The sequence below is a fragment of the Poecilia formosa genome, unplaced genomic scaffold (genome assembly GCF_000485575.1).
Source record: "Poecilia formosa unplaced genomic scaffold, Poecilia_formosa-5.1.2 Scaffold329, whole genome shotgun sequence".
In the NCBI taxonomy this organism is placed as follows: Eukaryota; Metazoa; Chordata; class Actinopteri; order Cyprinodontiformes; family Poeciliidae; genus Poecilia; species Poecilia formosa.
In genome coordinates, this window is record NW_006800268.1 from 207,085 (window position 1) to 233,893 (window position 26,809).

Sequence of the window (26,809 nt, forward strand, 5' to 3'; positions counted from 1 at the left end):
AGGTTGTTACTACCACCAGGGAAAGAACTAAAACATGCAGGATGCCGGCCCTCGAGGACCCACTTTGGGCACCATCGGTCTACATCTTTAAGTAGCTGCCAATTAAATGTATTATTAAACTGTTCTTACCACCAGCATGTGTGAACACCTCTGCAAAGGGTAGGCTAACAAAGATAACAAATTTTGGTGGCTGAAATATTGTTCCAGAAATTATTGCGATAAATGATAATATTGTCATTTTGAGACCATTTTCAACTAACACAATAATAATGGTAATAAAGGCATACTAAAGCAGTCTCTCAAGCATCAAGAAACTTTAATTTCTAAAGAACATGTAATATTGTAACTGGAAAAAAACATTTTAAATATCAAAATACGCTGGCCAAATTAGCAGGTGGCTAATGCCATCTACAATCATGTGGCTTTCAGGTTTTCTTATATCTATGTTTACAATTTTAGTTTGTTCTTTTTATGCGAGCAGCTGCAGATGCGTGTTGACCCACATGTCAGTAGCACCCCCATTTACTCTTTTCTTTCTCCTCAGCTCGATGGCCATTGCAGTGCGAGGAGGAGTCTTCACCCTGACAATGGCGAGATTAAACGTTCGGCTGAGGAGCCGCCTCTTCAGGACCCTGATGACGCAGGAAATTGCCTTTTTTGATGAAAACCACACCGGTAATGAAGAAGCACATCAAGGGGCCAAGATTGTCAAGTGTTATGTGTTTCCCAAAGCTGATGACACCAGTTTTACTTTCATTTAAATTCATGAAATTCATTTTCAGATAATTTTTTAAGAGTGTTTGAAGAGCATTTATGCTGTCTTGCTTAATTGGTAGATGCATTTTAATATCATCAGCAAAACAATTGAAGAGAATGCTTTGTTTTGGAAAATTAGAACCCAAAGGTAATATGTACAGATAAAATTGTACCTTTGATAGCGGCCACTGGAAAATAAAATACTATAGTCCATGTATGAAAGGCTGCTGAAAGCTCTAGTCTAAAACCACAAAAACAGCAGAACTTCCTGAATCACACTTCTCTGTCGGTCCTGATTTCTCCCTTGGTGTATTTATTTTTTTCTCTGATGTTATGACCTGTCCCTGTTGGCCCACAGGGGACATCCTTTCACGTCTGTCAGCAGACACCACCCAGGTGAGCGACCTCATCTCCCAGAATGTCAACGTGTTTTTGCGGAGCGTCATCAAGGGCACCGGCTTCATCATCTTCATGTTTCGGATGTCCTGGAAGCTCACACTGGTCACCGTGATGGGATTCCCTTTCATCGCTCTCGTCTCCAAGCTTTACGGCGAATACTACAAGGTAGAGCAGTTCAGCCTCTTTGCTTCGCAACATACCTGATGTCTAGCGTGGTACAGCAGCCATAGTGTAGCTAAAAACTGAAATCGGTTCCTTCCAGAAACTGACCAAAGAGGTGCAGACGGTCCTTGCAGAAGCTAACAAGGTCGCCGAAGAGACCATCTCAGGCATGAGGACAGTGAGGAGCTTCGCCAATGAGAGCAGAGAGGCCAACTCCTACTACGCCAAACTCTTGGTCATGTTCCAGCTCAACAAAAAGCAAGCCCTGGCCTACGCCTGCTACATGTGGTCCAGTTGTGTATGTTCTGCTGCTGCAGCTTTATGCACACTGTTGGGGTTTAAGGCGTGAGCACCACTGAGCTTGGTCTCTGTTTTCCAGATATCAGAGCTCGCTCTTGAGGTGGCTGTCCTTTACTACGGAGGCCATCTTGTACTCACCGACCAGTTGAGCAGCGGCGGCTTGATTTCCTTTTTTATTTACATGCTGGAGCTGGGAGAATGTTTTGAGGTACTTCCTTAGTTATTTCATCAGTTCTCTAGGACAGCAACAAACGATTATTTTGATATTCTGTTATTCTATTGTATTCTGGGCACATTTTGCAGATTTTTCATTTAACATTGCCTTTTTATACAATGTTAGAAATGCACTAAAATATACTAATAAACAATTCAGTTCGATAAGGTGCTTAATAGGGGTTTATTTTTTTAGAGAATTTGAACCAGGTGAAGCCAAATCACTTGTGTAGCTTTCGATAAAATGTATTTACAGACCAAAGTTTTTTTTTTTCTTTAATCTTTATCTTAAATGAAAAATGTATTTATTTTTGGCTTAATTACTTCCCTGAGGTTGTTGTTCTCAAGCAAAATGGCATTTTTATCTTCAGGATTATTTACAATTAATTGAATTAATCTTGATTCATTGAATTAATCACAGTTAATTGGATGAATCCCAAATCATCCAAATAATCATGATTAAACAGATTAATCACAACTAATCACAATTAATCATTAGCCGTGATTAATCAGAATTAATCACAATTTATTTGATTAGTCACTATTAACCTGGTTAATCGTTTCAGCCCTAAACAGTCAATCATGTTTGGAGTCGTAACAGAAAACCTGCCCTGCCTGCCTTTCAGAGCATTGCGTCGGTCTACACTGGCCTCATGCAGGGGGTTGGAGCAGCTGAGAAGGTGTTTGAGTATCTGGACAGGAAACCCAAACATCCAGCGGATGGCACCGAGGCTCCAAACTCCTGCACTGGTCTGGTTGAGTTTAAAGACGTCACCTTCGCTTATCCAACACGGCCAGAAACTGACGTCCTTAAGGTTTGTCCTAGGAATCCTTTCAATTTTATGGATTAATCAGATTTTTGGTTAGAATAGTCAAAATCTTACAAGAATACGTCATAATATTACGAGAACAAAGTCATACGACAATATAGTCTAAATAAGACCAAAAGCATGTTACCAGAATAAAGTTGGAATATTTGTAGAATGGAGCTGTAATTTTAAAAGGGATACAAGACAAAAACTAACAAAAAATTAAGATGACAAATACTGAACATCTTGTGAAGTTATATTTTGGCATTGTTTTGACAGATATATTCAGATTCTGCATCAAATATTTATCAGTTGCAGGACTGAAACTACTGAGTCTTCTTAGAAGAAAGAACCATGGACTGGGCGCTAACTATGTCGATGCATTTTTTTTTCTCAATGAAACAGATTTTTCTGGACGTTATTCTGGTACTATTGTTTTTATTCTGCTAATATTATGACTGTATTCTCTTAATTAAACACACATTCTCATAGCTTAGCCCTAAAGCTCCTTCATAAAAATCCCCAGAAGTGATGATTGAAATAAACTTTTTTGCTTTTTGCAACTATTTTCTGTCATTCATAATTTCTATTTTTGAAAAGAAAGTGAGAAATTTATTTTACTAAAATTGGAAATAATATCCACTATGAAGAAAAATTTGAGATTTTTTTATTGTCTAGCCCTACCATATGTAACTTTACCTTCAATATCCACAATTATGAGCTACTCTGTGCCAGTAAACAACATGGAAGTTTGTTTTTGCAATGTAACAATATGTTAAAAAAAAAAGTTTGAAGGAGTTTTACAATACACGTGAACTCAATTCACTTCAATTTTCAGTCCATACATTTAGCTAAGCTGTGTTGTGTGTTTAGCTAAACGATAGCCATATAGTAAATTATCCAATAAGTCTGACTTGTTTATTATTTTAAGATATTTCGGGGATACGTGTCATTTTGCAGGGAGTGTCGTTCACTCTGCGGCCCGGAGAGGTGACTGCCTTGGTGGGGCCTTCAGGCAGTGGAAAGAGCTCCTGTGTTAGTCTGCTGGAAAATTTCTACCTCCCTCAGGGAGGCCAAGTGCTGCTGGACGGGAAGCCTGTTAATGAGTTTCAGCATGACTATCTGCACTCCAAGGTGAGCATTTGCAAAAAAAGGTGAAACTAACAGAAGTTGTGAAGTTGCTAGCAACACACTAAGAACATAGCAGCACATCTTTGGGTTGTTCAGTTTCAGACGAGTAAAGGTTTCAAACAGACTCCTATTAACTTACAAACCCAAAGTAGAGATTTTTGGCCGTAGTGGAAAACATCACATTTACTAACTGTCCAACACGAAGGTGGAGGGGTGAGGATTTGGTTAGCAGCCACAGGTCCTGGATGGGCACCTTGCAGTCATTAGGTGTACTTCTATCTACTGGTTTGGAGCAAATAAACCAGGCAACGCAAAGCAAAACTTTGTCAGATGTTGATGCTGATGTGAAGGTTGCAAACTAGCATGGACCTCATATCTCATAGAATGTAGAGTCCTCCACTCTTTGGAGGTTTGGACTTAAACGGTTTCCGAGCCTTCCAACGCCACCAGTGGATGGGAGAGATCCACCATTCCCATCCCAGCTTGGAGTGCCTCTTGTTAGCCACTCTAGGTTGCAGCTCTCCCATTTCACCTGGAGGTTTGGACTTTTAGATTTTCAGTTTTGTGCCTCTAGTAAGGCACAGAGCCACCAGTGGATGAGTTCACTATGCCAGAACTTATCGGCAAATCTGTTTCCATCTCCTCTTTAACGCATGAACTCTTTCAGAAAAGCCAAAAACTGTGAGCGTAAACTTTTTGAAAAATGAAGTGCGACATTTTGAATTTTGCCGTTTCTATCAACCTTTTGTAATGCGATACAAAAGGCTATTGAACCATTGGCTTATTTCAGAGTCAAATGTGAGGCCATCTGTTTGACTACTGCAGCTTGGCTCAAACTCAATAATGCAACATAAAACCGATCCCCAACATGGAATATCAGAAACAGGAAATTAAAAGATATGCTGTACTCACTGAATGTTATTTGTCCTTCTTAAGTAAATAATGAAACAGTCGAATATGCTGACGGTTATTGTTCATCTCCTTTTACAATTTGAAAATTTACATTTTTGAACTTTGAACTTAATTATTTGGAGCTGACATGCTTTGTGTTATAAAAGTAGCAATAAATTAGTTTCCAGGTTTGGAATAAGTCTTTATTAAGGACTAAATACACATTTTATTCTCCTCTATGTGAAGCACTTTGGGAAAAACTCTGTGCTGGCCACATGGCCACATGGCAGCTCTGGTACACATAGCAAATAATTGTACATTTCCAGGTTAACTAAGTTTTAGAGCACATAATTATATCACTGTTCAATTTTTCTGTTTATTATTTTTGTGTCTGCAGATTGCTCTGGTGGGCCAAGAGCCTGTGCTGTTTGCCCGGACCATTAAGGACAACATCTCCTATGGACTGAGTGATGTCTCTATGGAGATGGTGGTGCAGGCCGCCACCAAGGCTAATGCTCATGACTTCATCACCACCCTGCCCAAAGGCTACGATACAAGTAATTACCAAATCTGTTAATTTTTTTTCTAAATAAATCGCCCCTTTTTAATTGAAATTGTGAAGGTGGATAAAGGAAGTCAACAAAAAAATAAAAGAAACATGTTGGAAATCTACTGGAGCACAAGTGGGACTTGAATGATACCTTTCATTATTGCAAGATAAGACCTTTGATCTATGCTGTTCAAAGAGGCTTTTTTTATTTTATTTCAGTAATTTTTAACCTTTCCATACACAAGTAAAAGACAAAACTAACACATAAATAAACAATCTTAGAATTCCTTTCAATAAGAACACAAGGTGTAGACTGATTTATTCTTTTTGCTTTTTAATAGATATGTCAATGTCAAAATCAAAACAACAGACTTTCCTGTATCATTTCCTAAAACTATGCAGAAAATTAACTTTGTGTTTTTTTTTCTAAGGTGTTGGGGAGAAAGGCTTGCAGTTGTCTGGGGGACAAAAACAAAGGGTGGCTATAGCCAGAGCTCTCATCCGCCAGCCACGCGTCCTCATCCTGGACGAAGCCACAAGTGCTCTGGACGCAGAAAGTGAACATATTGTAGGTGAAGTGCTGTTAAATGCAAGGCATCGTCATTATAAATACCGTATTTATGGAAGCGTGTGTGTGAATAATTTGAACTGCAGGTTCAGCAGGCTTTGAACAGCATCATGCAGGAGCACACAGTGCTGGTGATCGCCCACCGGCTCAGCACGGTGGAAAAGGCCGACAACATCATCGTGATCGACAGGGGCCAAGTGGCCGAGCGGGGGACCCACAGTCAGCTGATGGCCACCGGCGGCCTCTACTGCAAGCTGGTGCAGAGGCAGGTCCTGGGCATCGAGACCGGGGCGGAGGTCCTCAATCCGTCGGAGACTGTCCGGTGGAAGTCTGACAGAGGGCGGAGGAGACGAAACAGCAGCAGCAGCGGGAGCGAGTCAGAGCACAATAAGTGCTACTGAGATCGAGCAGCAGAGTGCAAAATGTTGTCAACATGACAGGTGAATGATAATCAAGCTGGTCTGGTCTGGGCTACTGTGACAGGAAACAAAACCCTAAAAGTCAAAGCACTCCACTGATATCCAAAGAGATTGTCACTTTAAAGGTTCTGTTAAAAATTCCATGTCTTCTTACTTAACGGCTTTGTTAAAGTAGTACAGGGGCTCTCAACAGCGTACAGTGTAAAATAAAATAAAATAAAATAAAAATAAAAGCAAGATAAATAATTTCACAACTTTTCTGTATAAATTGACAGATATTTTGCACTAGGGCTGTCTTGATGCAACTTTTTCACTTCCGATACGATACCGATATTGGAGCTTTGAGTATGGACTGATACCAATATTCACTCTATATGATAACAGCACAAATTATGACTACTTTTATTACTTGACAGTAATAAAAGCATTTCTATCCAGGCACTACTGGATAGAATGCTGGGCGGGACTAAATGCTGGAGTGGAGTGCTTCTGTTGGCGTGTTTGAACTGGAGATTTTAGATGTGGGCTGGCCGATACAATCTGATGCTCAGTTTTTAGCGTATATCAGACCAATTTTTGATATTAATATCGGATCGGGACAACCCTTATTTTGCACAACTCAAACACAAACTTGGAAGAAAAAAATATATAAAAATGTAAAATGTGCAATAGCCCAGTTGTATCCTCAAGAGCTGGTGTGCTGCATGTTTTAGATTATTCTCTGGATCAGAGTATCGGAATAAAACTAAATTGTTTATTACGAGAACATATAGAATATGATCAGAAGGTAATTCAGCCATTAATTCAACCGTGTTGGACCTGTACATTTTGAGAGCATCTGTTCATACAATGTTTTAATGCATCACAAGCCTTGAATGAATGTTCACTAAATGCTTTATCAGCTTAAAAAAAGGGATGTGCTGCTGTCAATGCACTTTTTTTTAGCAATACCTCATCGATATGCCACTGTCACTGTTTTTTTTACTTTGGAGCTGTCTAGCTGTTTTTTAACTTCTGTTTATTTACTGAAAATTGTAAATGGTATGATCTGATGGTATGAAATGGTATGATCGTTAATGACATGAAAATGGTATGATCGTTAAGTATGTATAAAAAATGTGTGAGTATGTATAAAAAATGTGTGATCTCCCCCTTGTTTTTGAAGAAAGTTTTAGTTGTAAAGCACAGATATAGAGCCATACTCATTTACAGCAAATATTGTAATAGCAACTACTTTAGTGCTTCCAGTTCTGTAAAGTTGTGGTATAAATGCTATGTTAAGTGCACGTGTGTGTATTCTAAAGTATACAACTACAATGGTTTTTAAACAGAAATTTTAATTTATGGTGGATTATCTCTAATCCACACGGGATAAAATAAATAAATTCAGATGACAAAAATCAGTTCAAACATGTAAATGGAAGTTATTGGGATGTGTCACCAAAAACAAACTATAATCTCCAGATTCATTGACATTGACTAAGGTGTTCAGGATCAACTTGGGGAAATACTCATGTTTGCCATGAATTGGAAGAAGCTGCACAGGGGTGCAACTTTGTACTTTCTGAGGTGTATGCAGACCACTGTCTGCATACACCGGCCACTGTTACAAATCAGAATATTTACACATGCATAAACAGCTAAATGCTTACTAGAAATAATCTTATACCATTGCTTCAGGCGCCCCCTCTAGCCCAGCGCCCCTGTGCCTTGCATACTTTTTTTTTTTTTTTTTTTTGCGCCACTGTAGTTGGAATACCTGTGTGTCATAGTACGCGACTAACTTAATTTTACATTTCTGTGGTCTAGAAAGAAAAGCCCTGTTCCAAAGTGGACACTTTCAAACTCGTGTTAACCCTTCCTGCTTCGACCGACTGACTTTAGCCGAGGTCTTCCTCCGGGGCCTAAGTTATTATCCTCGGGGGAAAACTTTTTTACCTTTCAATTTGTTTGGTAGCTGCTAGCAAGTGAGGCACGCCACAGAAGTCAGTGGGAGCACAATTCGGGCTTCAATTTTTTTGCAACGTACACTGTAGCTCACAATACTGTTCCTGGTCGCTCTGCGGCTAATTTTTTAAACAACGCTTCCGCCCTGTGGTCTCAGGTCAGACGGTGCGTAGAGGCCACACTCGCGCACCGTACGCGTACATCAGGTACTCACTACACTGAGTTTGCCATCACACGAGTTAAGACTTGACTAAAATTCCCTGCTGTCCACGGAGACATGCCACATAGCTTCTTGGAAAAAAAATGTTAAAATCCAGAAATTTGTCGCAATTACAAGAACATTGTTTGGATGGTGGGGTTGGAAACGACAATATTATGCTGGGGCATTGCTTTACTGCTTGTGGTAATGGTTGGAATATTAGCCAAGAAATGCAAATCTATTAACTGCATCTCAAATCAACATAAGGACACTTAGAAACACGCGGGTGCTCTGATAGGTCCATCAGACTTTAAAAACATTATCGGTCTAATAAAAGCCGATTGGCTTGAAGAGGAGTGGTCAAACATTCAGCTAAAAATAATGGCAGACTTGTGAATTTCTTCTAAAAAATAGTCTGGAGTTAAGTTGTACTGTTTGTCTAATTTTCATTTTGATTAGTGTGTAATATGTGCTTAAAGTTACCGAATTCTTGGGTTTTCAAAATAATTGAAGACGTATGTTGCATAAGTACAAAATCGGAATGCCTTTCATTCATTCTTCACTGCTCGGGAAATTTCAAGCTTTTCTCTCAGTCCTGTTCCTCTTTTTTCTGAGCGCACTTGAAGGCATCACGGGGCCTGTACACACTACTTCCTGTTAAGGAAGCGCAGTCAGCTGTCACAATCTGAGAGGCGAGAAGAGGGAGCACAGGCGAGAAGAAACACAAGAGCCAAAATGTCCAGCTTTTCCACCAAGTTCGGCGGCTACACGATGACTCAGCTTAATGAATTTCTAGAGGACGACGAAAAACTCTTAAAAATGGTTCAGGAGATGGATGAGGTTAGTTAAAACCACTCGTTGTTGCAGTCCGAAATGTTAGCTCTTCATTCTTTTTTTCTCTCGGTCACTGTTTTTTTCCTCCTCCTTCCTGTCGAGCCTTTGTTGTGCTTTTCCCAACATACGCTCGGTGCAGTGACGGAAATAGCTTGAAATTACAGTTTGAGTCCAAGTATAAATATGTAACGAGTGTAAAAAGGTCTACTGAGTTAAGAAAAAAAATAAGGGTAGTGAAATTGTTACCCTTGATGCTGACTAAGAGAAGCATTGTTTAAGTTTTAACAGTGATAATTCACAGTTTGCCTCATTGTTTTCCTGAAACAACCCTCCTCTCACTGAGCCAAGAAGCTATGTAATGTTTATGAGAAATAATTTTTCTCTTAGTAATGGTCACGCCAGTTCGTGTTTATCAAGGTAACTGGTAAAAAGATAGCATGGCTTCGAAGTAGTGTCGGCTACATGATTACGTGATTAACTTCGGTCACAAATGAGCCAATCAAAGGCTGCTTGTGTGTGTGCAGGTACACCGATACTGTGGGAAAACACGACTAAGCAGCCTTTAATCGGTAACGGCGGCGTGCTCAGAACTATAGTACGGCCTGACAACACAACTGACTCTTTTCACTTCAAAGTGTCGTTTAAAGAAAAATGAAACTCAAAATGTACTTCTGCAGTTCGATAAGCAGGCAACGGAGCATGGTCGACTCCCCTAAGGGTTTATTGTTCACACAAAAACAAAGGGCCAAAATCCACTAAACGGATACAAACAAGCGATAATTTGAATGTAACTGGATAAATATGTAATTGTTTAAAAATGTGGAATGCATAATTCAGTCTGGAATGTATCAGGAAATGAATAATGAATAACAACAATAATAATAATAACAACAATGAATAATTTTTATTTCTATGTTTAAGATGTTTTACATATTATGTATAGCCCATGTGCTGTGGTTCACCATACTTATCTTACTTTTTAGTAGTGAGATAAGTATAGATATTTTTTTTAAATAATGCAAAATCTAAATATTTAAATCAATACAACAATATAAAACAAGATACTTGGAATATATTGTATATACCTAATGAGTAAAGTTAAGATTACAGAGCCTGAAGTTAACTCATATAGGCTCTGTTAGCCTGAAGTTAGGAGTGCTGATCAACCAATCAATCAACTGAATTGGTTTTAAGCCAATCCGCTTAAAACCTTATGAGATTCTTACAGTGTGATAACTGAGAATATCAATATTTATGAAAAATTTTAAAGTGAAAAGTAGCTAACATTGCCTAACTGCTTTTCAAATTTTAAAAGCTGAGGTTTGTGATAAACTGTCAAAAAACTTTATAAAGAACTTTAGACCAAATGAGCAGAAAAAGTGTTAAAACCATAAATCTCAACAAGAGTATGTTTCCCAAATTTAAATGGAGCATTGCACAGAAATGGAACAAAGTTTGAAATATTTAAAAATGTTGTATAATAACTGCAGATTTTAAGTGTTAATTTCAACCTGTATTTATTTAATGAAGCATTTCTGATATTGGCATGGCTTAATATTGTACATATCTGTATACTTTCCTTGTAATTGTCTCTAAATGAGCCTGCACCTGCATTTATTTAGTGACATTCACCTCCAGATTATGGCTCTTTATACACACAGCTATTGGGTTCATATCTGAACTCTGAAATCAGATGCTCTCATTTATTATCTACCTAGCTTAGAATCAACAGCCTTGATTTGTTTTTTCCATCCACAAAGCCATTACCAGCTGGAGCCACCGGGAAGGTTTACCCTGAGGCAGATATTAACTGCAATAAAAGGAGGAGTTTATTTATTTTTAGTTTAATTTTGTCATATTTGTGCATCTGAGTGTTCTGTCTGGTTTCCTAAATGGTTTGATTCTGTCTTGGGCTTTACCATCAGCCTGAAGGGAGGCTGCTGGTGTTTCACAAAACTGTCCAACAATGCCTCTAATTCTTGTTGTTGGGTTTACTAGTGAAGCCTAAACATGTCTGCCCCCCCTCCCCTCAACCTCTCCCTCACTCACTTCCCCCTTAAACTTCACCAAACGCACATCGTCAGGGCACAGGAATTTGACTCGTCTGTTGTCATGGCGCTCGGGGTTTCTCCCTGGCACCGTTAATTTGATCTTACTTTGTAGGGAGGTGGTGCGGGGGGTGGGGGGAGGTGACTTGCTGTCAGAAAACATGCTAATGGCTTCCACTACTTTAGCTGCTTGTAGATCTGATGGAGCTTATAGGATCACAGCATGGTGCATCTTCTTTTAGAAACACCAGTGAACACGTTTTTTTTTTTTTTTCCCCCTGTCGCTTCTGCTGCTTAACATCCACACCCAACATGTTTGTCTCCATAGTTTCGTTTTCCTCATCCCACAGGTTGCAGGTGAGGTGAGGGCGGGGAGGTAGGAGGAGGGGGGAACTGTTCTGTGCAGTGACGCATCACCTGTTGACTCAGGTTAGTTTATACGATCATGGAAGAGGATTAGCGAGGTGCCTGAGTCAAAGGTGGAGCTGTCCGGGAACAGGATGGAATCTTACTGGTATTCCGGATCGGAACAAAGACGCCGGGTGTCAAAAGGCAACGACAGAAACCTGAGATTGGTGGGAAGTAGAGTTCATAAACTGAACTCAAACATCCTCGGACTCCAGCATTTGCTCCCCTTTGAATAATGCAAATTGACATCTTGTGAATTTGTTTAGCTTCAGTGTAGCTTTATTTTCTTATGTTCTTGCGCAACTCTGCTTTGCTTTTACTGCATAAGTTGCAGGTATAGTGTGCCACTTCTTCTGGAGGTGAACTTTGACTGGCTGACGCATATTAAGCTGTAAAACCTGGTAACGTAAGCCTCATTTATCTGCTCTAGTTCAAGTTAAAGTGGGTGTATTAATCTTTACAACATCACCCAGGCTGTCCTTAAACACCACAGTCTTACGATATATTCCCAAATATTAACATAATACTCTTTTTCTATCATTTAATCGCTTCCATTTATTTAAATTATAAAATGAACTGCTGATATAACTCAGGTGATTGTTTACAACAGATTTCCATTCCATTGTTTAGCTCTGAGACATTGCAGATGGTCAGCTGCACTTTTCATAAAGTTAGGGGCAACTAGTTTGTTTCCGAGACAATTTGATTTGTTTGGGCTTCACACTTTATAACTTTGGTTTCTCAGTTCAGTTTGTACAGAAGCATTTTTATTTGGCAGTGTGTGTGGTCGTACAGAAGGCAGGAAGACAGAAACCAAATGTGGGTGTCATTTGGAAATAAGGATCCTGAAAACTAAATATTATTCCAGAATGCTCTAGGAACGACTGCGTCGGTCGTTTTTTGAAAATGGATAACGCATTGTGTTTCAGATTGACTAATCTGAAACACAATAAACGATACTAGAGCTAAGCTGTGTAATGCTAACCAATCAATAGGCAGAAGCTGAATCCCTAAGACTTCAGCTTCTGCCGGAGCATGTCGCGTCAGCGCTCCAATCAGAATATCCGATGGGATTCAGTTCTTTCGGAATGAACTTGTTATCCGAACAGCCGGCATGTACACACTTGTTGTTTTCATGTCATTCAGAAAGTGGTAAATTGACATGACTGTGCTCGATGCTAATGTATGAAGCCTGGTGCGTGTAAACGCACGATAATCTGATGAATTTGTTTTGTTCCTAAGTAATTTTTTTCTTTTTTAGTATGATTAAGGAATGCCATGCATGTAAACTTTACTGTTGTGGTGGTTTTGCTTTTGCGGCGCTGATGGTTTGGAAACATTCCCGCCCTCTTATCTGCCATATTGTTGCCAAAGTGCCACCCTGTTACACTGAACATCAGTAACAGACTCTTACCCAACCACTCACAAGTGGAGCTCTGTGGTCGATACAGGAAAGTGCTCAGAATAGCTTTACTTTATAGACGGTAAGAAACCTTACAGAACATTTCCCCCTGCAAACAATCACAGACAGAGCAACCTCAGTGCTCCAGATGGCTTAAAGATTTGGGTTTTCTTTTTTGTTTTGCTTTTTTTAATTGCCACTCATTGTACAGCAAGAAAGCAAAGGAGTTGCCTCAGGATGTGCTGGGGCAAAGTTAGAAAATCATTTTGAGCTGCTTTTCCTGCATGACGTTCTCGGAAGGCTTCACAAGGGCCGAGGTGTCGCTTTATATAACAGATTTCCTACTCAGTCCCGGTTATATTTGTTCATCTGACGTGCTGAGTGGATGTGTGAAATGAGTCATTTGATAAGAAGTGTGACAGTTTTTTTTTTTGTTTTTTTTTTTAAATTTGTCAAATTTGTCTTGATAGTTTCAGTTTAAATTCACATTAAACCAATGTGCTCCATTCGTCACCACATTATGACGGAATGGGGATCGCAAAAGAAATAAAGAATTCAACTGTACATTTCATGCATTGTAATAGATATTACAGATACAGCATTAAATGATTAGATATACTGCAAAAGATTTTAGTCTCCCAACTAGAAGCAAAGTAAAAAAAACAAACCCACAAAACTGACTCTACGGCGGTAAATCAAGTATAGATCAATGGAAGTGTAAACCTGACTCAAAAGAGCAAACTGTACTTTGAATTTTTTTTGTGCATGTTACGCAATCATCATTTTTGGATACCAATGGCTATTTATTAAGACAGTGATTTGTTAAAGATGTGCTCTTAATTTGACAAGAAATGCTTTCTGTTCCTAATCAATTATCGCATGATAAATTAAAAGTGGCTCGATAATCTGCATTCTGATTATCAATACTTTTTGAAAGGCAATTTTGTTTTCAAAGCCTTTATAATCAGTTTTATTTATTGTTTTGGATGTGCGTGTATGATCGTTCAATGCCTTTTTGTTTGGGTGCGTTTTTATTTTGGATTGTGTTCTGTACAAAATGAAAGTTTATTGGTCTTTGAGAAGGCAAACTTATTATGCCATTATCTTCATATTTGTTGAAAATGATCTCAAAGTGACAATATCATCATTTATCGCAATCATTCCTGGGACAATTTATTGTCCAGCAAAATTTTTTATTGTGACATTCCTACTTGTTCTCCTTTGGTAGGAAAATAAAGAAACGTTCAGGTTGCTTCGTTCCTTCTCGTTTTGGGGGTTTCAGCAGTTGAAACCCCCAGATGTGAGGCCAGTATTAGTTGTTGCCAAACAGCATCATTCACCTGTGTATCCAGGTAATCCTCTGACGTGTTTGGTGTCTATTGCAGGTCCAGGAGGTCCAGCAGAACAAGGAGAAGACCCTAGCCAATAACCGAACCCTGGCCGAACAGAACCTGACCCTGCAGCCCCAACTGGAGCACAAGAAGGAGCAGCTCACCAAGAGCTATAGCTGCCTTCAGGAGAACTTTGAGTCCTATCAGCTCCGCAAGTCCAAGCTAGGTATTGTAGCTGCATGCGCAGAAAATACTGGGAACCATTCTTTATTGATTGGTTTTATACCAGGACTTGAATTTTTAATGCTACTCGCTTCTTTAGACATTTGAACACACTCACAAATGAAGTCATAGGAAACGGATACTTTAACGACGCATTAAAGCAGCATGGCTTTAGCTTTTATTCCCATCTCACTTGTCCATATAGTGTCATGGGCTGGGTTTAGAAACACAGTGGAGTCTGTTCTAATCCTCAGGGTTTATCAGGGCTATTAGATCAATGTTCATTTGAAAGAAAAAAACCTTATCCTACCTTACAGCAGAACCTTCAACTGCAGTTTAGATAGATTTACACTTGGTTTTCTAAGTGCTTAACCAGTTATTTTAAGTAAAGTTTGATGTTTATTTGTTTAAATGTGGATTATAATCTATGGTATCAGGAGCTAAATCAACCAGTGTCTGCCAGCTGGATTTTCTAATAATAAAACTCAAAGCTTGTGCTGTGGTGAAAAGTTTTCTGCTTGTTGTTAATCTACTACTTGACCCACTTCCACCACCTTTAAAAACTGTTAATAAAAACAGCCAGAGTGTTTATCTTGAAACGTACCAACCTTTTCCTTCAGCCATTAAAATTAAAAAGTAGATGTTTTATCCAGGTGTGAAAGTGTTATCTGATGACGTTTGAAGAAAGGTTTAGCTGTGGCTGCTTTTAAAATCGCACTGGTCAAAATGTTGTCTGATAGATTTTATAGCTGCAACATATTTTCTGTTTAAGAACTACAATATTATAAGAGGTTATAAAACAACATTTAAATGTTTTTCCTTTATCTGGCCTTCCTGATCAGAGTGGTCCTTCTTTATGTTTGGAGCAGGAACGATGAGGAGTCGCTGTGAAACCGAGTTTTACCGATATATTTAAAAAGGAACTATAGCAACTATAACTAACTATAGCGGCCTATGCTATTAGTCAACGGAGCTACCATTACTAAACATCAACATGTAATTATGTATAATTAAAGTACTAAAGAATAAGTTGATTTAACTGTTAAAATATTTAACTGTTGGCTTATACTTCTATTTCTAATAGTTATGGTGTGTCGGATTTGGCTCGCAGGCTTCGAGTTTGTATTCTAGAGAGTGTTTATCCTTACCTTATCTCTGATATTTATAAAAACTGGCTAACATTTCAAACTCCAGCATGTTCTATTCAGAGAAATATTGCGAACTTAAAAAGATCAAATAAAACAACGCTGCTGTACACCGTTTAGTTTTCGTGTTATATTATTTTCTAATGCCTCGTGCTCTATCCCAGCCCCAATGAATCACAGACATGTCCCAACTTGTTGTTTAAGAAACAGTTTCATCTTAAATGGGCTTCCTCTATATTCCGTCTTACACTCCTTAGTGACACTGGAAATGGCTAGCATTAGCTGTGTTTCCATTACAAATATGCGCAAAACATCGCCAGTATTCCGCTAATGTCAAACACTCCCACAGTTTTGCAATTGCGGTGTTTCCATTAAATAAGAAACTAAATTAAGAATTGTATGTGAAATAGTTTGTTCATGCGATAAGTCATTAAAAAACTACACTATCATCCTCCTACCATTTCCTGTTATCTTGCTTGTCATTTCCATCAGTAGAAACATCCAGTTGTTGATCATGTGACTTGTGTGTTGTGAAAAGTGTTTACATTGCAGTTTTGTGAAATACACTGATTTTGATGCAGCTGAAAAACCACCTCATCCTTCCGCAAAAACATTTAATTAAAAAATATTAGACTTTTTTTTCCAAAATTAGTGCGTTTCCATTAAGCAAATAAATTTTCACACCTCTAATTTGAGCAGTCTTAAGGATAATAAAAACACAGCCATAGATTCTTCCCACAATAGCTACTTCCACACTAGAGTACTGTTTTCAGGCAATGTTATGTTTTCTTACAGTCCATTAATCAAACAGGAAACAGGCTGATGAAGCTAAAAACCCATATTTCTGGTAAAAAGGAACTTTTTTTTACTCATTTCCACTGGTTTCACTTATATTAATATATATTTATTAGGAGACACTGACATCAGAATTAGATTCAATTTCAGGTATAATTAATTTACACACATAAAGACCTCTAAGCCAGCAGAGTGAATGGCAAACTTCTGTCATGTCTGTTGGCTTCCCTCATTTAGTTAGTACCTTAAAACTGCAGTGAAATGTCAGTGAAGAAGGAATGCAGCTAAAACTATTACAACTTTTATAAATCAGTTAAAAAAAACTGATGATGAAACTTTCAGGTTTTTCTTGTTAGGGCAACATATGATTAAAGAATTGGCTGGTTAAAATCTGTATTCTTTCCCTATGTTCTCTAATTACTCATTAAAAGACAATGCTTGTGTTCACCAGTTCAGTAAGACGTGTTGGCATGACATCATCTTCAGCTATTCTTTAAAAAGGAACTTTTCCAAAATGGTAGGTGAACTCAGAAACACTTCAGTTCTTTTTTTTTAACCTCTTTGTATTTATTTTGTTGACATTACGCATAAGTCATAACCTGTTTAACCAGTTTCCTCATTTCCTATAAAAGCCTCCTGCAGCCACTTAACTCAAAGTGAGTTCTTGTTGATCGTATTCAGAGATCCACAATGGCACCAAAACAAGCTCAAGCAACTCAGTCAAGTTTTTTATCTCGTCTTAGCACTTCCTGGTAGTTGAAGAAGATGTGGTGACCTTACTTGTGACCTTGTTTACGGTCTGGTTGCCAAGCAGCTGTCTTTAAATACCATCTCTGTTATTCACTGCTAGTCCGGATTTCATCTCCTTTAAAGCTGCAGTATGTAGCTTTTATAATAAAAAAATATATATATTTTTTCTTATTTGTTGAAACTGTAACTGTCAGTTCAACATAGTGACATATGTTGTCTTCTCCCAGTGCTGCTATTGCCTTCTGAAGAAATACACCGTTCCCAGTTAAAACAACCAATCAGAGCCAGGAGGAGGGTTTTAGCGCTGTCAGTCAACCTTGTGTACGTGCTGGTAAATGTGCTAATGGTGTAGAAGCAACTCACTGTAGCATGAAAACCATTTATCTGTCCATCGGTAGTGATGCTAACTAGCCTTAGCATTCACAACAGGCTCTGTTGACAGGGAGGAACCGCAGAGAGCAAGCAGCACACACATGGACATGATTGGCAGCGCTAAGACCTGCCTCCTGGCTCTGAGTGGTTGTTTCTAGTTAGCAATGGGAGATGGTAGAACTAGATTTTTTTGTTGTTGTTGTTTTGTTTTTATTCGCAGATTCTGTCTCATACCAGACTGTCACAACATGGTGACAGTTTCAGCAAATATGTAAAAAACATCCATATTTTTGATAAAAGTTGCATTCTTCAGCTTTAAGCCATCCCACCTTTTGAAACCTTACTGAAGTCTTTAATATGATTTCTAGTTTGCACGTCTAAATGTGATGGCCATTTTAAGTCTCGAGCATTTCTTTATTATCATATCTCAAAGCTGGTGGTCTGCATTTTTAATAGGCTAATGCAGCACTGTTTCTGTCTGATGACAGCAAGTGATAGCTTTCATAAAATGTAGGTTACTCACTGTCCCTCTGCCCTTCCCCCTCCCTCCCACCCACCGCCTGCTGGGCAATAGCCGTCCTAGTTGTGGATTTGCTGTCGAGCAGATGTGGATAGAGCTGAAGGAAAGAAGCTGTTTGACCCAGAAAAGCATACAGCGTACAGTACAGTAGCCGGTTGTGTTGCTGTTTGCATACAGTCGGGCGTTTGGCCTCGCCTTTTTCTGTCCTGCTGTCAAAGACCTTTCCACCCTTCAGTGTCCTGTAGCATTCCCCTCAGTGTACCATTGTCCTCCCAGGCAGGCTTTGTGGGGGGATGGAGGGACTGCCAGGCTGGAGACTTGAAAGAGTGGAGAAAGGGAGTGGAAGACTTCTGAGTTGAACCAAAACCTCCCTGTTTAATGTGGAGTCGAGCTAGACTTTCTTTCTTTTTTTTTTCTTTGTTCAGACAAAAATGTATTCTCTGGACAATAAAAGAATGATGGCTGCCTCTTAAAAGCTTCAACCTGTATGAAGAAAGCATGGAGTTCTTGACGGTGACAGTTCATAGGTATGAGTCGAAGTCTGTGTTGCTTCTTGATTCCTTCTTTAAAAAACTGTTTCCTTCCTCATATTTGAAAGCCAACCGGCAAGCAGTTTGTTTTCTCGTAACACGGCTGGTTGTGCTCCTGCTTTAACGTGAAGTTAATGAGTAATGCTCGGCTTCTCTTCTATTTTCCACCACTGATCTTGTGATCTTGCTAAGTCACTGTGCGAGCCAGTTCTGCAGGCTCATTAACCTGCGGGTGACACATTCAGCTATGCCGCTACTTCATTGTTCGTCTTTTACAGGTGGGACACCATGTTATTTCTATATTTAGAAATAAACGGAGCTCAGTTCAGCCAGATTGAACATGCACGGTCCTCCACTCTGCCAATACAGTTCAGAAAACAGGCTTGCTTTCTGTAGATTGTGTCTGAGGAGGATGCCACCATTTTTTTGTTTGTTTTGGAGCACTTGATCAGTACTTTATGATTTGTACTTTTTTCTTAAATTAATAAATGTGCTAAGATGTAGGGACACCTCTGGGCATGCTTTGTGCATGCAGCTGGCAGCTTATGTAACGCACAAAATTCCTGTTTGAATGGGAAGGGTTTAATTGGTTGGCTAGTTGAACTTTTTATTTCACCTGGAAAAACATTAAGGACAATTTCATATTCGTATTGTTTGCCTGAAAGTGCAAAAACACTTAAAAGGAGAGAGGACTAAAAAATAAGTTTTACAAGAGATGTTTGCATCTCTTGAATGTGACAAAACATTTTAACTAACTTTTTAGAGTTGACATTTTATGCTAGCCAAAAAAACTGAAGTTTTTGATGCACATTCTCCAGATCTTTGCCTTATTAATGATTCTTTAAGTCCATTTTCCAAATCCAACATGTCAGAATTAAAAAGGGAAAAAGATAAAGTAACTTTGCAGTACTGCATTGTCTTGCTCCACCCATCAACCTCAAATCTAGACATGTCACAGAAAATACATGGTATTTTTAAATGGCTCTTTACATCTCCGCTTCCATCTATTGTGATGACAATTTTCTTCTTTCCTCTCTTTATTACCTGCACTGTGTGACCGTTAGTACTTTGGGTAACGTTATTTGTGTCCAATGATGGCATCTGTTACTGTGAGGCTCTGCCCAACTGGCAAAACATAACATTTTATTTATGGATTTGGTTGTAAATGGCTTTTATTTCCATTTCCGTTTATTGTTTTGGATATTGTGTTTTATTTTTCATGTTTAAAATGTCTTCCGGTTCTGTGGCGTGTTCCTTACAAAAATTTAAGTTTATTGGTCTTTGAGGGGGCAAACTTGCCACTATCAATATTACTTGAAAATGGTCTCCAAACAACAATATTATCACTTATCGCAGTCATTTTGGGACAGTTGACAGGCCTACTTACAACCACAAACTCCACAGAGTATTTAATTGGATGGATCAACACAAAATGGGTTTATAATTGCAATTTGGATTTGTTTTATTTTTGTCATTGTAACATTACCAGCACCAAGTCTTCTTGGTTGTATCTTGTTTTTTGTTTTCTAGTTGAGAGCAAAAGGAATATATTACACTTTGAAAGTATTTCAGTCTCATCTGAACCAGTGTGTCCTCTTCTGCATTCAAAAGTCTGAGTCAGTTTTATGAAAGTAATGTTCACATCAACATTTGTGGCATAATATATGGTGCAGCTCTTATTAAAAATATTCAATGTTATTAACAAAATCAAGCTTAGTCTGGCCCTCGTGCACAAATGGATCAGACTACATGTTTGTGACTCGGTTTGCAGACCTGAACTGCCAGAATAGCATATCAGGTTTGACTAGAGCCTAGTTTGTAATTAAAGATCCACTGTATAAAGGCTCAGTCAAAACTTGTTGGAATGTCTGCAAGTTCACTGCTCTGCTGTGGAGATCACTAATTATTACTGTCTCATTGGGGGGTGTGTGTGTGTGTGTTTATTGAAGCCCCTGCTAGTTTTGACTTACAGTTCTGTTTTCAGAAACTGTGACACCAACAGATATTAATTTCACTTTAAGTCGCAGTGAACAGAAAGGCATCATGCCTGGTTGGTCTCTGGACCATGATTAGTTAACACCAATTCATTTTGTAAAGTAAAATCATTCACACTCTTCTTTTTAGTTTTGGAAACAGCTTGGTGATGAGGAATTGTGCCGTATTTGGTCTACTGTGTGGAATTGCTGTACGGTGTGTGCAAACGCTAAAAAAGAACACTGTGACCTAAATGGAGTGTTTACTAGAGGTGTGGACTTGAGTTATGGGACCTGGAATCGAGTCAGACTCCAGGAACAAATTTAATGACCTGATCACAAAAAAGTGGACTTTATTTGATCTTTCACCCCAGTGACTTGATTAACATGGAGATCATTTGTTTTGAATAGAAACCTGCTTTATAATGTTTTTTTTCTCAAGATCCGTTCCTTTTGTGTCATTGTTCTGGCAAACACATTTTAAAAAAGAATTAATAAATCTCCAAATAATTTTGTCATTAAGTGAAGTTTTGTCAATAGACTTATTTCAGACAGCAAACTAAAAGCTTAGGACTTGGACTCGACTCAGGGCTCCCATGCCTCGACTTTTGACTCAACTTTGAACTTTGATGCATTGTGACTTCACTTGAGGCTTGATTGAAAAAAACTGCATACATGACTTGGTTTCACTCCTGCTAAACACACGTTGTCACAATAAAACCCATCACGCATAAAGCTGTGTTATGTAACTTTAATAAACAATTAATTTTTTACACATTTGTTAAAATTATCACTGTGTTCTGACAGTATAACATGAGACAATCTGTGAGAAAATCCAGCTCCTACACCTTCTGCTTATGGTTCTACTGCAATCTGCAGAAACCCCCCACTTGGTCAGAAACAACCAATCGGAGACAGAAGGAGAGACTTAGCGCTGTCAATCAACCTTGTGTATATGCAGATGGCAGTAGTACTGTAGGGAGAAGGCAGAGGAGCTTTTTTTCCTACTCGCAGAATAGTATCATAATCATACTGTCAAGACATGGTGACACTTTTAACAAATATGTAAAAAAAAAAAGGTTTAAAAGATACTGACTGCAGCTTTAGTTAAACATGTGACTGCTTGTAGTCATTTGCCCTTTTTGCTCCTCCCCATAATCCTAATAATTCTGTTTAACAGACCACAAGTCAGGAGCCACCTCCCTGGACATTCTGCTGGCCCTGCTGCAGGCAGAGGGAGCCAAAATAGAAGAAGAGACAGAGGTAAGCATTCTGCTGCTTCCTCCATGGATGACCTCATCCATCCCAAGTTGGTGATTCATATACATTCCTCATTTCTCTTTTCTCTGCCTTGAACATTTTCATTGTTCAAATCTAAGAGCCTTGATGGGCAGCAGTGAGCCTTGACTAACTCAAGAATCACTCTTTAGTCTGCTGCAGTAACACTTCTGCAGTTCCTGTTCAAAACCCCCCGCTGATGTGAAGTTGACTACTTGGAAATGTGAATTGTGCTTTCGTTAACAGTTGAGAAATTCAACCCACTACTCTGCAAAAAACACCAATTGTAGCGAGTAATTTTGGCGTACTTCCTAATAAAAACGGTACACTTGAAATAAGACAAAACTAACTTGCAAGTAACTTTTCAGCAAGATATAAGAACATGTTTTAAGTCAATAATTCCTTTGCATAGATGAAAAAGTACTAGTTCTATCATCAGATAATTTAATATATAGCAAGACATTTCCCATGTTACAAGCAAAATATTCTGCCAGTGGAACTACTACTTTTTAATAAATATTATGGAATTATTGACTTAAAAGTAGCTCCTATTTCATGTTGAAAAATTACTTTTTCTCTCGTTTCAAGTTTACTAAAATATTTGGACGAGCAACAAGATCAAAAACACTTGTTAAGATTTTGTGTTTTTGCAGTGTGCATGTCATCTGCTATGGAGAGTCTTTGCAGAGTGTGGTTGACAATTGGGTTGCTAGTTTCTAAAAGTTTAAACAGTTTGAGGGACATGAAAACAAACAGCCACCTAGTGGCAGAGAACTGTAAGTGTACATTAACTCAGTTGTCATTTCAACAGGATGTAACTGTATTATTACCATTTTTTATTATTGTGTTATTACCTGATTTCATACATGGCTCCACCTTTGCCATGTATGAAATCAGCTGTTTTTTAACTTACTGAAACTATCTTGCTTTTATTTGTTTTAAATGATTCAAGGAAATCTATCATTTTGTTGTTGCTGTTAGAGGATTGGTTGTTTTGAAAACCAGGTTTTTTAAGTGTTGTTTGAGGTCATCACTTAGGCACTTAACCCTAAGCCGCCTACCAATTTATCGGTGTGTAAATGCATTTGTGACTGCGAATGGGTGAATGTGTGAAGTGTTTTGGGTGGTTAGAATGACTGGAAAAGCCCTATATAAGTAGAGTTAATTTACCATTTGTGTCTGCAGAACATGGCTGACTCTTTCCTGGACGGTGACATGACCCTGGACGCCTTTGTCGATTCCTACCAGAACAAGAGGAAGCTGGCCCACCTGAGACGAGTGAAGATTGAGAAGCTGCAGGAGATTGTTCAGAAGGGCCAGCACCTCCTCCCACAGGCTGCTGCCGCGCCCTCCTCCCGACCTCAGGACTTGCCCGCCGTGTCCTCCCTCCTCGCCGACGGCAACAGCAGCAACTCCTCTCCGGTTGCCCAGCCCAGAAGGAAACCTCCCGCCCCTCCATCCCAGCCACCTCCTGTTCTAAGCTCAATTCCAACCGCTGCCCCCCAGCCTCCTTTCTTCTGCCCGCCGTCTCAGTACCCACCCATCCCTCCCAGAACAGGGCAGCCCTTCCCCAGCGTCTCTACCGGATATCCCAGCTCCTATATCTCTCAGTACCCTCCTGCTCTGCCTCAGAGGCCCCCACCTCGCTTGGCCCCGCAGCCTGGGTTCATCATTCAATAAGCTCAAATTAAAAAGAAAAAAAAAAAAACATCCCTTTAGAGGTTCTAGTGTTTATTACAAACATTTAACAACTGGAACTCCTTCAGAGAACAATGTTTCTTATCTCATCCGCCTTCTCGGATTACGCCCCAATCTCAACACCAGAAAGGAAGATGCACATGGGTTGGTCTGGGTGCGTTCATATAAGGCATATCTCCTATAACCTGTGTGGATTACTACTCGCTCCCATCAGCAGCACTCCCATCGAAAGTTAAGAAACAACAACAACAAAAAAGAACTGTTGGGACCATCTCAGGTCTCTCTCAGCAGAGAAAAGGGAGCCGACCAACATCAGCCTTGCAGTCGATAAGCCGAGACTTGATGATCAGCGCTCTGTCTCCAGTGCTCCACCCCCTCCTACAAACATGTTCCGTTTATGGAACACTAAACTTTTTTTTTTTTCCAGAAAACTGTTTAAAACTCATCCCCATCACAACATGCTAATTTATCTGTTTATGCAAGCCAGGAGAGACCCAGATTACTGTGCAGTTTTCATGAAAATATCATTTTCCAGAATATATTCAGGCAAAAACTGCATCTATGCTGTGATTTTTTTTTTCTTTTAAAATATGAAAAAAAAAATTAAAAGGTACCTAGGAATATTTAAATTTGAGCATCATCTGTAGATGTTAAGACTAATGGAGTTATAATAATAATAATAGTCAGGATATACTGAATAACATGTAAAGGAGGGATTAGGTCGGGGTTTCTCCAATTTGCAGATGAATCTAGTGAGAGCCCGACCCCCTGCCTGGTCCGTTTCCGGGCAGGTTAGGGCCAAATGGGGACCAGCGGCTGAAAGTGAAGGACTTCTGAACAGCCATACAATACACTGCAGGAGTGTGTTGTACCTTACAGGCTCCTGTTGTACTACAACACTCCATCTATGATGTCTGTTTTTGTTTTACTGCCGTCAGTAGAAACTCAATGGGGAAACAATGCCAACGGTTCTTTGGACACTGAGCACCAAAGACTTCCCGTTTGTTTTTATTTTTTTGTTTATTTTTGTTTTGTTTTGGTTTTTTTGTTTGTTTTTGTTTTGTTTTGGTTTTTTGTAAGTGAAGCATTTAGAGTAGTTATATCCCATTGTTCCCAGCATATCTGTTTGTGAGGCTTTAACACTCTTTTTGTAATCATGCAACAGCCAGAAGACCTTAAGAAGAGCAACCTGGCTTTGGGAGAAATTCTCATTTCTGCTGAAACTATTATTATTTTTTCTCCACCAACCCGACTGCTGTTCGCTGTGCACTGTTGACAAGCCACGAGTGCCTACACTTGAAAGTGACATTGTGCTGATTACTTTACGTATCTACGCTCAGCTGTAAACATTAGAACCATCCTCCTACCCCGCTCTTGAGATTGGCACCTGCTGCTGTACCTTCATTTTTTTTTCTCCCTCTACCAGTACATTTAAGGAAAGTCTTTAAGTCTGAGAAACTACCCCAGTAGCAGAAAAACAATACTTAAAGGAATGGTTTGAGATTTTGGAAATGAGTTTTGGTTTGGTTTAAAGGTTATTGGCGTCTAATATCTTGGTTAGCCAAAACATAGCAGTGGCTTAAGTTAACTCTTGTTCATTTTTACCCTCATTTCTGTTGGGTAGATGCAACTTTTTCACCTTCTGATGCAATATCGATATTGAAGCTTTAGATATTAGCCAATACGATATTTACCCAGTACAATATTGTCATGACTCGTATGTACTTTTAATATTTATTTTGTAGAGTGAAATATTAGAAGAGGCTTGATCAAGTGATGTTACTTGGGGGTGGGGAGAAAGTAAAAAACCCAATCTGTATAAGAACAATTATTATTAACCAATGGGTCTGAGTGAGGGATACAAGTGGCACTGGATAGAAATGCTGGGCTGGACTGCAGTGCTGGAGCAGAGGTTTTATATCAGAGATTTTAGATGCAGCCTGATATAATCTGATCCTGATATGGAACCGATATTGATATCGGATCGAGACACCCCTTCGCTGTTGGGACCAATAGCTGCAGTGTTTCTTAGACTGGAGGAGTTTTAAGATGTTAATTTGCTTCTGTTTAATTTACAGTAAGTGAAGATGAACAAGAGTTAGACTGCTACCACAACTAAACTTCAAAAATTCCAAACTATTCCTTTAAAACATGCCAAAAAGACAAGAGACAGCTTCCCAGGCTAAGTGCCAAGCAGTGCTAGTACTTGTCTTCCATTGTCTGAAGTGAAGCCACATTTATTTGCATTTTTTGTTTTTGTTTATTTAACTTATATTGATAAAATAACAGGCCTTTAAAGTGCTTTTTGTCAGAGAATTTGAATTTGGTAAAAATTAAGAAATTTGAGTACACCAGGATTAAAAAACGTATATTTTTTTTCTGCATGGAATGTTTTTGTTTTGATGACTCCTTTTAAATATTTGCTGCTTTTTTCTTTGAACAGATTCTTTGCATCAGTGGGTGGTTTTAAATGTGCTTGGTGATAATTTCAGTGTAATGTAGTTATTTACTTTTAATGAATGTTTAAGTGGAATTTAATGCTATTTTTGAGTTCAATAAATCAGAATTTTTTTCTATCAGTTTTTCCCTCAGTGTTTTTTGAACAATTCTGGATGACTTGTGACTTAATGATGACTTTTTTTTAGTGAGAGGAGCTCCAGTCCAACACTTCCCAACCTGTGCAGCAGATCAGGCTCCTCTGCAGCAAAATAAGCTTCATTAATGAGACTCGAACGACTTTTTACAAAGACTCCCCACTAACTGTGTGCCGTTTAGAAACGCAGGCTTAAGAGTTTTAGGAGCCATTAGGCAGCAGTTAACATCAAAACAAAAAGAACATACTGTAATCCTGTTTTCCGTCATCTGTTTTCTGTAAAAGGTGGCGGTTTCTAAAAAGGAAACGGGAGCCCCCTAGTGGCCTGTTTTAAAAAAACAGCCTCGCACTTTGAAATGGCACTGTAGCTTGAATTTTTGTCTGAACGGTCGTCACCTCCGTTCAAAATATTTCACCTTCATGCACAAAGGGGACCTTTTAAGCAACACTTCATTTAAAAAAAACAAGCCACTTTTCAATAAAGCTGAATAACGTATAGAATATAAACTTCTGTTCTTTTTATAGCAACTTTGAATAATCCCATGTTCCAAGCTTTAGAAGTAAAT

General features: G+C 38.9%; 2 protein-coding genes across 3 annotated transcripts in view; both read left to right on the forward strand.

The window, feature by feature from the left end:
- Positions 1-6,444, forward strand: part of abcb9 (ATP-binding cassette, sub-family B (MDR/TAP), member 9) — a 14,029-nt gene extending 7,585 nt beyond the window's left edge. Inside the window, exons 3-12 of one of the 2 annotated variants that reach the window (XM_007573431.2) lie at positions 545-675; positions 1,115-1,152; positions 1,249-1,320; positions 1,418-1,615; positions 1,697-1,825; positions 2,457-2,645; positions 3,600-3,773; positions 5,059-5,218; positions 5,643-5,779; positions 5,866-6,444. In XM_007573431.2, coding sequence (XP_007573493.1) covers positions 545-675; positions 1,115-1,152; positions 1,249-1,320; positions 1,418-1,615; positions 1,697-1,825; positions 2,457-2,645; positions 3,600-3,773; positions 5,059-5,218; positions 5,643-5,779; positions 5,866-6,180 — 1,543 coding nt within the window. In that variant the 3' untranslated portion in view covers positions 6,181-6,444. Of the gene's footprint in view, positions 1-544; positions 676-1,114; positions 1,321-1,417; positions 1,616-1,696; positions 1,826-2,456; positions 2,646-3,599; positions 3,774-5,058; positions 5,219-5,642; positions 5,780-5,865 lie in introns of both variants that reach the window. The other variant, XM_007573430.2, reaches the window with a different exon arrangement.
- A 2,546-nt stretch (positions 6,445-8,990) lies between these two features.
- Positions 8,991-26,229, forward strand: vps37ba (VPS37B subunit of ESCRT-I a). Its single transcript, XM_007573432.2, has 4 exons — positions 8,991-9,184; positions 14,422-14,593; positions 21,855-21,937; positions 23,138-26,229. Exons 1-4 carry the CDS (start codon positions 9,080-9,082, stop codon positions 23,630-23,632), a joined length of 855 nt encoding a protein of 284 aa, XP_007573494.1. The 5' UTR covers positions 8,991-9,079; the 3' UTR covers positions 23,633-26,229.
- Positions 26,230-26,809: the final 580 nt, after the last annotated feature.